The sequence below is a fragment of the Diuraphis noxia genome, unplaced genomic scaffold (genome assembly GCF_037042655.1).
Source record: "Diuraphis noxia isolate RWA-SAM2 unplaced genomic scaffold, SU_Dnox_SAM2 contig0003, whole genome shotgun sequence".
Classification (NCBI taxonomy): domain Eukaryota; kingdom Metazoa; phylum Arthropoda; class Insecta; order Hemiptera; family Aphididae; genus Diuraphis; species Diuraphis noxia.
This window is the reverse complement of record NW_028301713.1, coordinates 20,710,836-20,725,519: the sequence shown is the minus strand read 5'-3', so window position 1 is coordinate 20,725,519 and position 14,684 is coordinate 20,710,836. Positions and strand designations below refer to the sequence as shown.

General features: G+C 28.0%; 1 protein-coding gene and 1 long non-coding RNA gene across 3 annotated transcripts; one reads left to right on the top strand and one right to left on the bottom strand.

Annotated features, from left to right (window-relative positions):
* Positions 1–326: 326 nt before the first annotated feature.
* On the top strand, positions 327–4,443 carry LOC107163738 (zinc finger protein 830). Its single transcript, XM_089221804.1, has 5 exons — positions 327–619; positions 1,345–1,561; positions 1,643–1,860; positions 1,950–2,119; positions 3,144–4,443. The coding sequence occupies exons 1-5, from the start codon at positions 494–496 to the stop codon at positions 3,289–3,291; spliced, it is 879 nt and encodes a 292-aa protein (XP_089077930.1). The 5' UTR covers positions 327–493; the 3' UTR covers positions 3,292–4,443.
* A 1,145-nt stretch (positions 4,444–5,588) lies between these two features.
* On the bottom strand, positions 5,589–7,347 carry LOC149057020 (uncharacterized). Of its 2 annotated transcripts, none has more exons than XR_016190675.1 (5): positions 7,012–7,347; positions 6,539–6,822; positions 6,219–6,456; positions 5,894–6,153; positions 5,589–5,826 (listed from the first exon to the last, which is right to left on the bottom strand). It is a non-coding gene; the product is annotated as an uncharacterized LOC149057020 (long non-coding RNA). The 2 variants fall into 2 exon arrangements; XR_016190674.1 differs by having other exon boundaries at positions 6,222–6,456.
* Between the last annotated feature and the right edge of the window lie 7,337 nt (positions 7,348–14,684).

The following is a 14,684-nucleotide window of genomic DNA, read 5'->3' as shown; positions in this document are numbered from 1 at the left end:
CAATATTTACATATTATTGTGATAAGAATTGATAATAATATTATCTATAAAAGCCGTGGCAACACGTCGTTTATGAAATTATTAGATTATCCTGATAGATACTATATTAAGAGCGGGCCTAGCCTATAAAAATAATAGTATGTAAATTCCCTTATTTCCCCTTCGACATTCCGTTGTTTCATAATTTGCCAGTTCAATATCAAAACGGTATAACCCTTTACCATGGTTAAAGTTATATTTTTGTTATCAAAAAGTGGTAAGCGCCAATTTTTGACGTATGATAACAGCTACTATCAACGAAAAGATAATACATTTGATGTTAATAAGATATTATGTATATGATAGATCATTCACTTGTACTTTTTGTTGGTCAAAATTTGAATTTAAATTGTCTACACTAGTAAATTGTAATTTTTTATATTAATTCATTTGAAATATTGTATTGTAGTCGTTGAATTTATTTGCGAGTTTTTTAAAAACCGTTGTGCAAAACATGGCGTCGATGAGTGCAGCGAAGAAGAAACAAGTGTCCCAGAATGAATTGCGTTTATTGATGCTCAAGCAAAAATTACAGACTCAAAGGGTCAAGAAGAAAATTGAGTCGCCTCTGGCAAAATATCCTTTTGATTTTTTGATAGAAATTTGACATCGTGATGGCTTTTTGCGTGTTCAATGTTAATGTTATATAGGTACTATATTACTTATGGCGAATGATATCGAAACAAAATTTTTTCAGCACACTATGGAAGCAGTTTTGTATAATATGATTACCTAGTCTGCAACATTTATCACAATATTAGAAATATTATTCTGTTAGGTAGCAATTTAACAATTTAATACAGTGTTTATCACACAGTTGATAGACATAAAATATCACTTTATTATGAGTGTGTGACTTCGGTTCATTCCATATCAACATAATTATTAATCATATAAAATCGTGTGGATACTATTATTACCTGACAAATATAGTTTTAAAATTATTTCAATAGGTCAATTTAGATATTGTTTTTCTGATGTAGGTACAAACCTGCTGTGAGAAAAGAATTGGTAAAATTTAATTGTTTAGTATTGAGGATTTAATGCATTTTTTTAAACTTACATGATTAGGTAAACAACAATTTTTAGTTTCTCAAGTTTTACTATGACATTTTGATTTGATTTCTTTTATACTTCAATTCTTTGAATTTGATTATAATGTTATTAAGTCTATTATTGTCAAATTAATATTTAAACATAACTGCCTCATTATAACCATTGATAATAAATTGTAAATATTAGTATTCTGTAAGATGACATTTAATTCTGTAAAATTAAAATCCTTAATTATTGGCATAAACATATAGCATAACTGGTCAATTGTCATGTGTTGTGTGCAAATTGAACATAAAAGATGATTCATTGTGGAGTGTTCATATCTCTTCCAAGGTTCACAAGGAAAACATTTCCAAACGTAAACCAGAATCATCAAGAATGACGGAAAGGTTAGCGGTTACTACGGAAAGCTTAAAACGAACTCTGCCTAAACAAGAGAGTCTTGTTCCATCTAAAAAATTAAAAGGTAAATAAAAATTCTACATGTTTATTGAAAAATATGTGATTTGAATTATGAAATATATATTTTTTAAATGCATTTATCTAGGTATTTTAAAAAATTATAAAGCACTTCCAGAAAAAGTTCCTAGTGATTTCTTCGAAAGCCCAACTCCAATCTCATCAGATGGTCAACAAACCTCAAAAAATGTTAGCCAAGAAACTGATGAAAAAATGGATGAACAACCAGAGGCTCTTGATGATTTAAATCTCGACAGAGGTGAACTACCAAAAGGATTTTTTGACGATCCAATGTTGGATGCTAAGGTGGAGTTTACATTAATTAATTATTTAATGTTTTAAATATTTAAATGTGTCAATGTTAAAATATTATGGTGTGTTGTATGTTTTATTAGATTCGAAAAGAGGAATACGTCAGCTCAATAGACGAAGAATTTCTAAGATTTCAAAAAGAAATGAAAGAAGAGAATATGTTATCTGAACAGATAATGGCAGATAATGAAGATGAAACCACTTATGGGAGACAAGTAGAAGAAATTGATGAACAGATCAAACATTGGTCAAAGTATGTTTCATTTAAACAATGTTTAAAATGTTCGAGACAATATTTAGACAAATTGATTTGTCTTTCGCTCAAAAATATAATTCTCTATAGTGACTGATTTTACTCTAAGATAATTCAAAAACAATAAAAAATTGTTCTGCATAAATCAGTTTTGTCTTTGGTGAGCGTAGGCTAGAGAGAGAACTAAAAGTGCCCTGACATCCTCTAAAATAAGAAAGATACTATGACCAATAAATTTCTACTGTAGTGTACAACATTGTTTACATAAATTCCTAAAATAAAGTTGGTTAAATTTAAAATTAATATTTCCAAAAGTTTAATATTAAACATTTTTGTTTATAAAATGATGTTTGAAATGTTTAATAAAATTATATTTACAATTTTGTGGTCCTACCTATTCATACATATATTTTTTATTTTAAACAACTTTAATAATGATTTTTAACAATTACTTACTTGTCAGATTTCAAAAATTATTTTAGTATATTTACTTTTAATATTTTACTTATATTTGGATAATATATTCAACGATGCTAAATGTTTACATTTTGCTTTAGCTTTTAATGTAGTAACTTTTTGTAACAATGTTTTAACCATTTAAAGTTGTATCCCCACAAACATAAGCACTGACCTGTATGAATTTACTGTTAATAATAACAATTTAATGATTTTTAGTTGAAATGATCAACATTACTATGTTAAAGAATAATTATTGAATTATCTTTTTTTGATTTTTCTGTTAATCATTTTTACTTACATATCTGACTATCAAAAACTGCAATCCACAGTTGAATATAATATGCACTCTTAATGATCATGTGTAGCACAAATTTGTTGTTCTTGTCTTCACAACTGGACAGATATCAAAGCTAGTCATTTTTTGCTTACAACTAATGATGTTATTCATAATTAGTATTATACAAAAATTATTATCCGTCGTCATGTTACATTTTTTGTGTTCAATATTAATTTACATACAAGTAATTATTGGTATTTTAATTTGATCATATTGTTTACATTATAGAGTTATCGAACTGGAGAAGAAGAGAGAAAAAATTGCTTCGGCTACAGAAAACATGAATAACATGAAAATTGAAAATGAACCTGACAAAATCGAAGAATCTGATGATTCTGATATGGACGAATTCATCGATTGGCGGTCAAAAAAATAAAAAATAAAAACATTGAATATAATAATATTATCCTTGAGAAAAGATGTTAAATATATATATTTTTTTTATGTGTATAAAATAATTTTTAAAAATGTCACGTCTTGTTTACAAGTTAATTGTAACTTAATATTTAAAAATATAAGCTATAGTTATTTTTCATTACCACGTAATGGTTTAGGAACAACTTTTCAATGTTGCAGAATGCTACAGTGATAGGATATTTAATGTGTGTATTTGCTTGATGGTCTAAAGTCAAAAAGTATTGATAAATATGTACTTTATACGTGATGTTGAATTAACTATTTTATAAAAAAAAAAATGTGGTCGCTATCAATCATGAACAAGAATATTTTAAAATATAAATGATAGTTATTCTACATTACCATGTACGAGTATAAGTAAAACTTTTCGATCGAGCAGAATGCAAAGTGAATGTGGTGGCCTGTGTAATGCTTTTTTCAACCTTTATTCTTTAAACATATAATATACATAATATATACATTAGTGCAATACAACAGACCTTTTGCTCGCTTTTTCCAAATTTCTCCAACTTGTCAGTCCACTTCAAGTTATATGTCGTTGTCAATAATGATTTGATGGGTAGGCGGCTTGGGAATACAGCGGAAGAAGAAACTTTGAAGATAATTTCTAACTGAATAATGGCTCAACAAATCTACAAAACTTTTAGTATTTACTTTGTTACCACATAAGTAGGCGGTGCATAGAACCTTCTTGTTTGGCGAGATTCACACATATTCAACACCGACCACCATCTTATCCATTCCCATCTAATCAGTTCTTATTTTAAAATAGTTATCAATCAATTATAGTCGGTGCTCGAATTGGGAAAAATTAAGTAGAGGAGCTCAATCCCCAACGATTTAAAAACTATGTTCCAAGTGCACAATTAATCAAAGCATACCCGAATCATGTGAAAAGCTCTTAAATTTTGTCAACCTGACTGGTCTGCGTCACCTCATATGAAATTATTGTAACTAGATTATAAATTAAAATGTTAATATAGTTTGTAAATAGAAATTAAGTATATAAAGTGTAAATAGTTTAATGTTAATTCTATGAAAAGATAAGCAGGCTATAAGCCTTGATGTCAATGCCATACATTTAATAATAACAAAAAAAAATATATATATATATAATATAATATGTATTTTTATTATTATTTTATTGAATAAACGCCCAAAGTCTCAAGTACAGTACATACTACATAATATATTAAAGTTAACAGTAAAAAATAATGCTTTATAAATTTAGGAGTAAATAACACTACAAATAACAATACTTATTATGTGTTAACATAGTAAAGTTGTGTACTAGAAATTAATAATAATAATAATAAAAGCGGGTAAGTCCGGGTAAGTGGGTATTGTTCTGTTGTACATTAGGGGGTGGGGTGGACCTCTGACTAGGGTAGGTTAAATTTGAATGCAATGATAGGTATCATTGTATACTAAAAACGATTCTGAACGGGAGACTATCTATCTAGGATATATTATAGATTATTAAAAATTTTCAAATCTTAGGTTTAAAAAGAAATTTTTTTATGAATTTCTAGCTTAAAATAATTTTCGAATTTCGTCATTTTTACGTAAGTTGTATCAAAATTAAAATTTGAATGCTTGTAAAAAAAAAATTGTGGCTATATATTTTTAATATTTTTCAACTGCTATTGTAAAAATATTTTAGGAGCCTTGTATTAAATTTTCAAATCTTAGATATAAAAGGAACATTTTTTATGAATTTCTAGGATAAAATAATTTACGAATTTTCGTGATTTTTACGTATGTTGTCAAAATTAAAATTTGAATGCTTGTAAAAAAAAAAATTGTAGCTATATATTTTTAATATTTTTCAACTGCTATTGTTACAATGTGTTAGGAGCCTTGTATTAATTTTCAAATGTTAGATCTAAAAAGAAAAACTTTTATGAATTTCGATCTAAGATAATTTGAAAATTGCCGTAATTTTTACGTATTAAGTCAATATTTGAACTTCAAATGCCAATAAAAAAAATTGTGCCTATGTATTCTTATAATTTTTTAATCACTATAAGAATAACTTATGAAGAACTTTATATTAAATTTTCTAGTATTTTGATGGGGCCAAAAAAATTTTATCGACAATTCAAAAAAAAATTTTCAGAAAATTGAAAATTTCAGTTGTCTATAAAAATCTCAAAAACAGTCAAAATATTTTGAAAATTAAATCATGTAAAGAAAATGCCAATTGAAATAACTGGTAAAATTGTCAAGTATCTACGACTTATACTTTTTGAATAATAACAAATGTTTAAAACCGTCTAAGGATAAATCGTTATCGTTACGCTATTTCGTTAAAATTTAAAATTCAAACGCACCTAAAATTTGCAATGTGAAATAATTTGTAGACATTTGGATATGCGTCAAATTTAAGAAGAGAATGAAGTATCTCTCTCTCTCTCTTCACAGTTAATATTTTTGTTTTCTAAAGAAGTTTTGGCTTTAGTAAGTTCACAGGTTCTTCAATTTGTAACAAAGACTGAAACAAAAATTTTTATGATAAAGAATCAAACACGGAAAAATTTAATTTCGTTTGTATTACATACCTTATAATGATTGACAAAACAGGAATCTTTTTCATATTGAAGATCTAAAAATGTGTCAATTGACTTAGCAAATTTTAGGCTTTCTGTAGAAAATCTTATTTTCATGTTCATAATCATAGCATCAAGTACCGGAAATTAAGCATTTAACATCCAATAATCTTTAACAGTTCTAACACCTTCAATTACATCTTCTGCACCTGTTGTAGTTGTAACTACAAAATGATTGAACGAACTTGGTTCTTTTCTCTTTCTTTTTGAATCTGAAAAAAATATTTTTAATTTTAGTAAATAAAATAGTCAATAATAATTATGTTACAATACACACTACTTTCAATATCCTTATTGTTTGCTAAGATGAGATTGATATTATGTTTTTTTGAAAATTTTTCAATAGATTCCCACAAGTCTAAAAAGGATTCAGCATTTAGACTTTTTTCAAAAGTTTGAATAACTCTCTGTTTTCATTTGCAGTTTATTACTTAAAATGTTAATAAATTTCAACACAAAATGCATTATATGTAAATGAACAACAAATTCTCCTTTTAGGAGAGTAGCTGAGATACCTAAAAAAAAAAAAATAATAATTTTAATATTAAACATATACTCCAAAATCAAACATTTTATTAGTACCAAGAATTACTTTACCCATAATAGCTGTAGTCACATTGCGGTCATTGTTTTCATTTATTTCTTGTCTTAAAACATTGACAATTAATGTAAAATTAACTATAACAGCTCTACAATTGGTATGTCTACATACCCAACGGGTATCACTAATATTTGATAATGTAACTTAGTTAATTTGTAAATTTGTTTGCATGTCTTGAAGTTTCCTATTCTTTGATAGTGTTGAAAAATGAACGTAAATAGCTTCCAACCCATTAAATACATGTTTGGATTACTGAAAATGTGCTTAATTTTTATAAAACCTAAAAAATAATATATATTCAAATTTCAGCTACCAATTTAAGTATTAACTAAAATATTGCTTATAATAGTTCTATAAATACAATTACTCATGAACCATGATGTTCATAAAATAATTGTGAAACCAAATATCATGTTGATTAATAATAATACATTTTATAAGTTTAATAATATAATAAAAATGTTGGTACCAAGACATTTTTGCGCATATCAACTGCGACATGGTTTAACCGGTGTGCCATACAATGGATGTAAATAGCATTTGTATGGTGTCGAGTTATGGTGTTTTCTATAAGTAAAGTTTGTACTCTCCCTTTACAACCAGACTTCACATTTGCTCCTTCATAAGATTGAGCTATAATAGGAAGACTATACAAATTTTGACATTTCCAAAAAGGATAAAATAGTATATACAAGTGAAACTGCATTCTGATTTTCAGAGACATTAATAAATCCCCAAAAAACGTTTGTATACAATAAAATTAATGGCAAATCTTATGCAAAGAGACATAATATGTTCATGTTCCTGCTTATGACACCTTAAAAATAAAAATGAGCAAATACAATTAAAATGATAAATGATTGTTTATGGTATGTTGATAATAAATTAATAAGTTTTATAACCTATAGCTACGTCACACAAAATTGAAAAATTTCCAGTTATTTTTTATTTATGCTCTAATCATACCACGAACATTTTCTGCACAAATTTCAACTAGGTAGTTCATTTTGAACTAATGCAGGACTTGTATAATTTATTTCCCTATACAATATTTGATGAAAGTCGGGAACATATTTATCCATAATTTTACAAAGTTCAATAAAATTTCTTAAAATACAATTAAGTGAATTAAAATATAATAAAACAGTACTTGTATCAATTTCAATAAAAATTTATTTACGTCTATGAGTAATGACGAACTACGGGCGCTGGCGGTCACAAATACATTAAATTTAAGAATTATAGAGATGACCGCGTAGAGGATCCGTTTCCCGATATTTTGTATAATAATCATAATAAATTATTATTAATATTATATTAATATACAGAGTGTGTCCCGTGAGGATTTACCCATTGCGATATCTCCCGAACTAATGGTGATATCGAAATTCTGATTTTGTAATAAAACTCATAGAGATAAAAACTACAATTATTTAATATTTTAATTTATTTTAACGTTTTGGTAAAAAAGTTAAAAAATATTTTTTTATTTAATTATTTCTAAAAAAATTATAGAACCATTTTGTAAAGTTAATTTTTCTGAAAATATTGATGTTTCAACATTTTACTTTCAATAATTTCCTGATTTTTAATATTTTTTTAGTTTTGAGAAAAATTGCAAATTATTTAACACCATTATGTTATCAAACATGGGACCCGCCGCCCCGCGCGCATTCCCATAAGACAGGCCTAATAATTATAATCATATTTTATTTCTTCAAAACTAGAAAAAATATTGAAAATCGGTAAATTAATGAAAATAATATTTTGAAACGTCAATATTTTCAGAAAAATAAACTAAAATGGCTCTTTAATTTTTTTGGAAATAATTAAATAAAAAAATTTAAAAATGAAATAATTGTAGTTCTTATATCCCTGCGAATCTTATTATAAAACCAGAATTTTGATATCTCCATTATTTCGTGATATCGCTTTGGCTAAATCCTCGTGGGACACCCTGTGTACATATTATGGTATGGCTGTGATTATGTTAATTATACAAGAAATTTTGTTTTTCAAATTTTTTAATTTCGTAAAATATTACTCATAGATAATCATAGTATTTACCTCGGAACAAACGGTTATTAATATAACAAAATGAAACGTAATAAGGTAACATAGTTTAGAATTATACCTATATGTTAATGATAATTACAGATTTTTGTCAGAACATTCAATCGTTAGAATTATATATACCCTATATATAACCTATAGGTCTATGTGGTGACTGAAGTAAGACGCGTGTACGTTTGAGACTTGATATTTTGCAAATATCTAGAAAAAACAGCGTTAATAGTGTAGTGTTACCTATGTCTTAGATTAGTTCGCGATGGATCATTGCTCATATGCAAACCAAATTTATCGTAGAGAAACTGTTTTAATGTTTCAAATTATTGTTTTTGATAGTAATAAAAAATATATTTACGAATTTGAATTCACTTCTATTTATTTAATTTTTCGCTTTTAGGCGCTCCCGATGTTTTTTTTGGTACTACTTTTTTTCACTTTAAACATAGATGTTTCCGTATATAGGATAAATTGAGTGGACTGTAGATGAAAGTATATTATGCATCGTCTGATGTAGAATTGTACTAACCGAGTGTAAAAATTTGGCCTAAGGTGAAGGATCCAACTTAACCGCGCAAGTCTGCCCGGGTGGGTCTTGCTACGGTAAGGTATAGTAGAATAGTGATCGTCTTCGAGACTCCGCACTTGTATTTATAGACACATGGTCAAGCCCACTGCGTCGCTGCGATTGGCTGTTGGGCGTGACCGCACGACGGCGATAACGCTGGTTGCCCGCGGCATTGGTCGCCGCTGCTCTCCAAACCACGCCCACGGCGTTCTGTCGTCGTATGTTTTCGTGCATTGCGCCATGGTCGGTCACGTGCTTTGTTACGAAATGGTGGATCAATTGTCGCCGGGTCGCGGGTCACCGGTATATATATATTATTTATTATTCATGTATAACAATTGTGTTGCTAAAAAAATGGTATCGACTTTATTTTTCAAACCTTATCTTACCTAACCTAACCGAGCGATTTTTATTTTTAAGCCTCCCCCCGAATTCATGCGACGACCATCTGTAGATATAATAATATCGCGTCAAGTGCACCAAATGAGCACAGCAATTTAAGATAGGAAAAAAAATAATATACAAGCCGCAGTCGTATTCAAGTTCAAAACTTTTTACGATTTTGTATTATCATCATACCGATGTGTGCAAGAACAGCGCATAATATTGAACCTAAATTTTGTCACCAAAGTTTTAACTATATTTTTTGTATTTTTATATAATTTGTCTTGTAATTGGTACTAATAAATATTATTATATAAAACTCGACCGTGTATTTTATCTTTTTTACGTACAATATATTCTGTTATGACGTAACTATAAATGTTCGCCGCCGTGACACATTTTATCGATGCACAATAATAATATAAATATAATATTATATTATTATATTGTATCGATCTGTAATATCGAATGAATCTTCGACAACAACTTTCGCCATCCTCTCGGCCTTGCGATCTTCAGTGATGCGACAAAATATTCTTTTATAATATTATTATGCTGAATTGGCATTAGTAATATTATTGTTGGCAATCGCATAATCACTCATCCACGCTATATAGGCAGACTTGCCGTTCGTAAAACCACTAAAATAAGTACAGTGGAACCTCGATTATCCGGGGTAATGATGGGGAGGGGGTCACACGGATAAATGAAAATCACGGTTAATCGAGACTTTTTATAATAATGAAATTTTATATTTAATTTTTATTAGAAATACATAGGTACAATTTTATAACAATGAAATTTAAAAAATTTGATTCAATTATAATTAGAAATATACATAATGTACATACAATAATTTTATACAACAAGTTATTAGTTTTCTCTAGAGAAAGAACGACACGTTTTCGTTTAGCACTCATTATTAGATTATTTAGATTAATACGTTACGTTCGGCGATAGCGAAGGAAAAAAGCAAACTGAAGGTGATTCGATAAATATAATAATCGATGTACAATATTGCTTATCTTCATATTATTATCGTCAAAAATGTCATTAATATAATTGTCGATATCGTGTATTATGTAATATAAAATGTTCGATTATAACTACATATATATCTACAGTCCATACTTATTTTTAAATTTTTGGAAGAGTGAGCACGGTTAATCGCAAACACGCGCGGATAATCGAGTCACGGATAATCGAGGTTCTACTGTAACAATATTATTATTAATAAACGCGTTATATACATATAATGAACGTATAACAGCGTCGAAGATTATTATTATAAAGCACATATGGCATTATGCGTATATTTAAATCACTTTACTTTCTTAATCCTCCGCCTGAAATGTTATTAAAAAATTATGTTTATTGAATTAACTTTATTAGTAATATTAAGATTTTTCGAAATGTGGAATATGCGTATAATTTATTTATTTATTTAGTTAAAATATCTTATACTGTCAAACCATCTCCGCTCACAATCGTTTTTCGTATATACAATGATATTATATATAATATTATCATTAAATTCAAATTTAATACCATCCATTACAGCTAGTGACCCACTTGTAACCTACTGTAAAGCACAGCGACAACCACTTGCCCGCTTTATGTAATATATATTTATGAATTTGCTCGGTTAAATAGTAGGCGAATTTGTTGTTTGGTATCATTTATGCAACCTGCAAAATTGCAAAATAATATATAAATATTTAACTATACAACAGATTCAAACAAATAATATTACACATTTCCATATATACGCAGCTATATACCTATACTGTGAGCAGATCATGATTTAAGGTATAACACTAAATATCTCACGGGGCCACTAGCCTTGTATTAAAATGAGGTGATAGGGAGGTGATGGGAGTACCTATAAATACATATTTTCAGATAAGTTTCAAATTTTTTTAACACTTGATGTGTGCGCGAGCGCAATACAACTTATATTTTTTTTAATGGAATCACTATTTTTTTTTCCTACATATTCGGATAGATTATTACTTTTTGAATATTCTTTTGCACCAAAAGTCTTCCGCTATTTACAAAACTGACCGAGTTAGAGCAAACCAAAATTTGGATTTATATGCATAATTCGTATTTATTGACATTTTCATTGATAACCACTGGAAATAATAAAATAAGTGTGTGAAATAATTGAACATTATTTTTAGTGTATGATATTTCGTCAACTGTATTAATTAAATGTATTTCACACTTATTTTATTATTTCCAATAGTTATAAATGAAAATTTCACTATAATTTAGGAGGTTTATATTATACCTATATATATTATCGCTGTATACTAGCTGTACGGCGTTGCATAAGCCTATGCCTATAATCGGTCTATTTAATAGTAGGTATGCTTTATGCATTTACAATTTATTTGATAATTCGATTGATAAAAATCTAAAAACACGTTTACTAAAATATAATTTTATAAAATATATGACCGATGTTGATTCAAAACGGGTGAAAATCCAAAGAAAGTTCAAAAAGTCCGAAAAAGCACTAAAAACTAAAAAATCGTAAAAATGCAAGAAATAGCAAAAGAAAATTTTCAATTTGAGTTATGTTTATGTATATCATAAAATACATTTTAAGCTTGTAGTCTGCAGCTATTTTTTAAGCCTCACATAAGAATAATATATGCAGATGCTATAAAATTCCAATAACTCTGCAGGTGATCACACTATATATTATTATGCATAGAAATTAGAATATTTTTACCTTTTTTAATTATCAATTATACCTATATTGACATAATAATATTAATAATATTAATCAATAATTAAGTGTAGTACCTAATATTAGGCCCAAGGTTGCAAAATGGTGCGTTTTCGCACAGTTGCCGGTTTTATTTGGCAGGTATATAAATATATAAGTGTATGCTTTTGAAACCAATGAATCTGATGAACATCAATATAGGCTAAAACGATTCAGGTTCGATTCGGCGACAAATCGTAATGTTACGAAAAATACAAAAATAATTTTCGTGCTGAAATATGGAACATTACAATTTACGGGAGTTGTTGATTTGGCTTCCAATCTCAGCGGAATTCAATATTTTCATTTATTTTCATTCCTCGACATAATATTATTTTCATAAATACAATGCAGGTTCCTACCTATCAAAATAGTTCAAAATTATAATTTAATCATAAACGAAAATAATATTTTAATTATTACATTTTGTTGTAAAGTATATATAATTAGGTACGTGTTAAATGTAAAATTAAAATGCGAATACAAGATGATGACAATACTAATTTTGGCATTTTTTTCCAAAAAGTCACACGTTATTTTGGGACACAAAATCATGACAGCTATCTACGATTAGGCACTTTATTTTTGGTTTTTGATTTCGTAACACGCAGTCCATAATAATGGGTAAATATTCAATAAACAGGTTTTGTTTCGTTCATAACTCGTGGGTACCTATATACCTTTTTTTTTTTGTAAGTTATATAATAAGAGTTTATAATAAGTTTAAAATCATATATCACGAACGAGAAAGTCGTGATAATGAAGTCGTGTTTTGTTGACGGCGTGTACGAGTTTTAAAAATGTACTTAATAAGCAAATAAAAAAAAAATTTATAAATTCATTGATAAAATGAAATATAAAACAACAATTGTTTTCTTGAACAATTTTAGTGATACTGTAAGGCATAATTAAATAAAAACATTAATCGTATAGAAACTTGAAACATTTCAGTATAACTTATGTACTGTCATTTCTATACGTAGTACACACAATGCAATCGTTAAAATATTTACACTTTATTTAAGATTTTCATGGGAATTTGAAATTTTTTCGCAATATCTTAATATTATTGTATTATTGTAAGACAATAGATTCGTCATAGGCCATAATAAATATTGTTAGGTACCATAATATTTAATCGCGCGGTTACGTATACTATATAATACCTGCAGGCTATTGTCAAAAATATACATTAACTATCAATGGAAATACAGCCCCTCAATTTGACCATATTGTGCAGGATGGAATAACGTAGGTACTATTTTAAGGAGTACTATTTTCAGAATACTTTAATAATAAAACAATAACTCTATAACATCGGAATTACGACTAGTGGTTCTCAAAATATATCAAACAATAATTTTGGAACATAAATGCTTTGGCGGAATATAGTTAACCAAACCTTTTTTTTTAATTCGACCAAAACGATGTACACACACTTAAACTGTGTATACCTACTACCAGCTACTAAGGATAATAGTTCCAGAATTTATTTTATAATATTGGTAAAAATGATCCAAGTATGATTATTTATTATTGTTATTAGAGCAAGAACTTTCATGCACTAAAAAATCGTCAAATATGCAATTAGGCAACAAAAAATTAAAATATCATCTCTCTAAAAGTTTTAATTAGATTTATTTTACTTATTAGTTAAAATTAGTCCCTATTTTCTCTATGAGCAATCTATAGACACTTCTGTCCCTGATTCATGAAAAATATTCACCGAAATACGCGTTTTTCGAAAAATCTCCAAAATATGCACTAAAAAATATAAAAATATGAACTAAAAATGTTGAGCTTTTGGCCAGAAACGTTGTGAAATGTCTATTGTGTATTTATTTTGCATACGGTAAAGTTAATCGGAAATAAAATATGCGAATGCATGAGATAAGTCGTTGCTCGAATTATTACCTACAGATTAAAATATATTATCTATTTTATAGGGCTATATAGGTAATATTGTCTTTAAAATTTAAATACCAACAATTAAGAATTTTATTGAGTACTACCATTATTTCACGAAAAAATGAGGGTGAGTAACGATGAGCATACTTTACGAATGACTCTGTATGTAGATACTATTTTAATATGAGAATAAGTGCGATATGACGTGATGGCGATTTCGGTCGAAACGTGTGTCATTTTTTCGCTCATATATTATAATATTTTCGCCGATTAAATCGCTCACACTACACGTCACATAGCATAATATAGTTAGTGTATTATGGTACGATGTATAAACCACAAACTACGCGTTTTGGGTTGGTCGGCCGGCCGTGAATTCGACACGAAACTTAAAAAACGCGTGCCGATAAAAAACAAAAGATAGTCACCGACCGCCGAG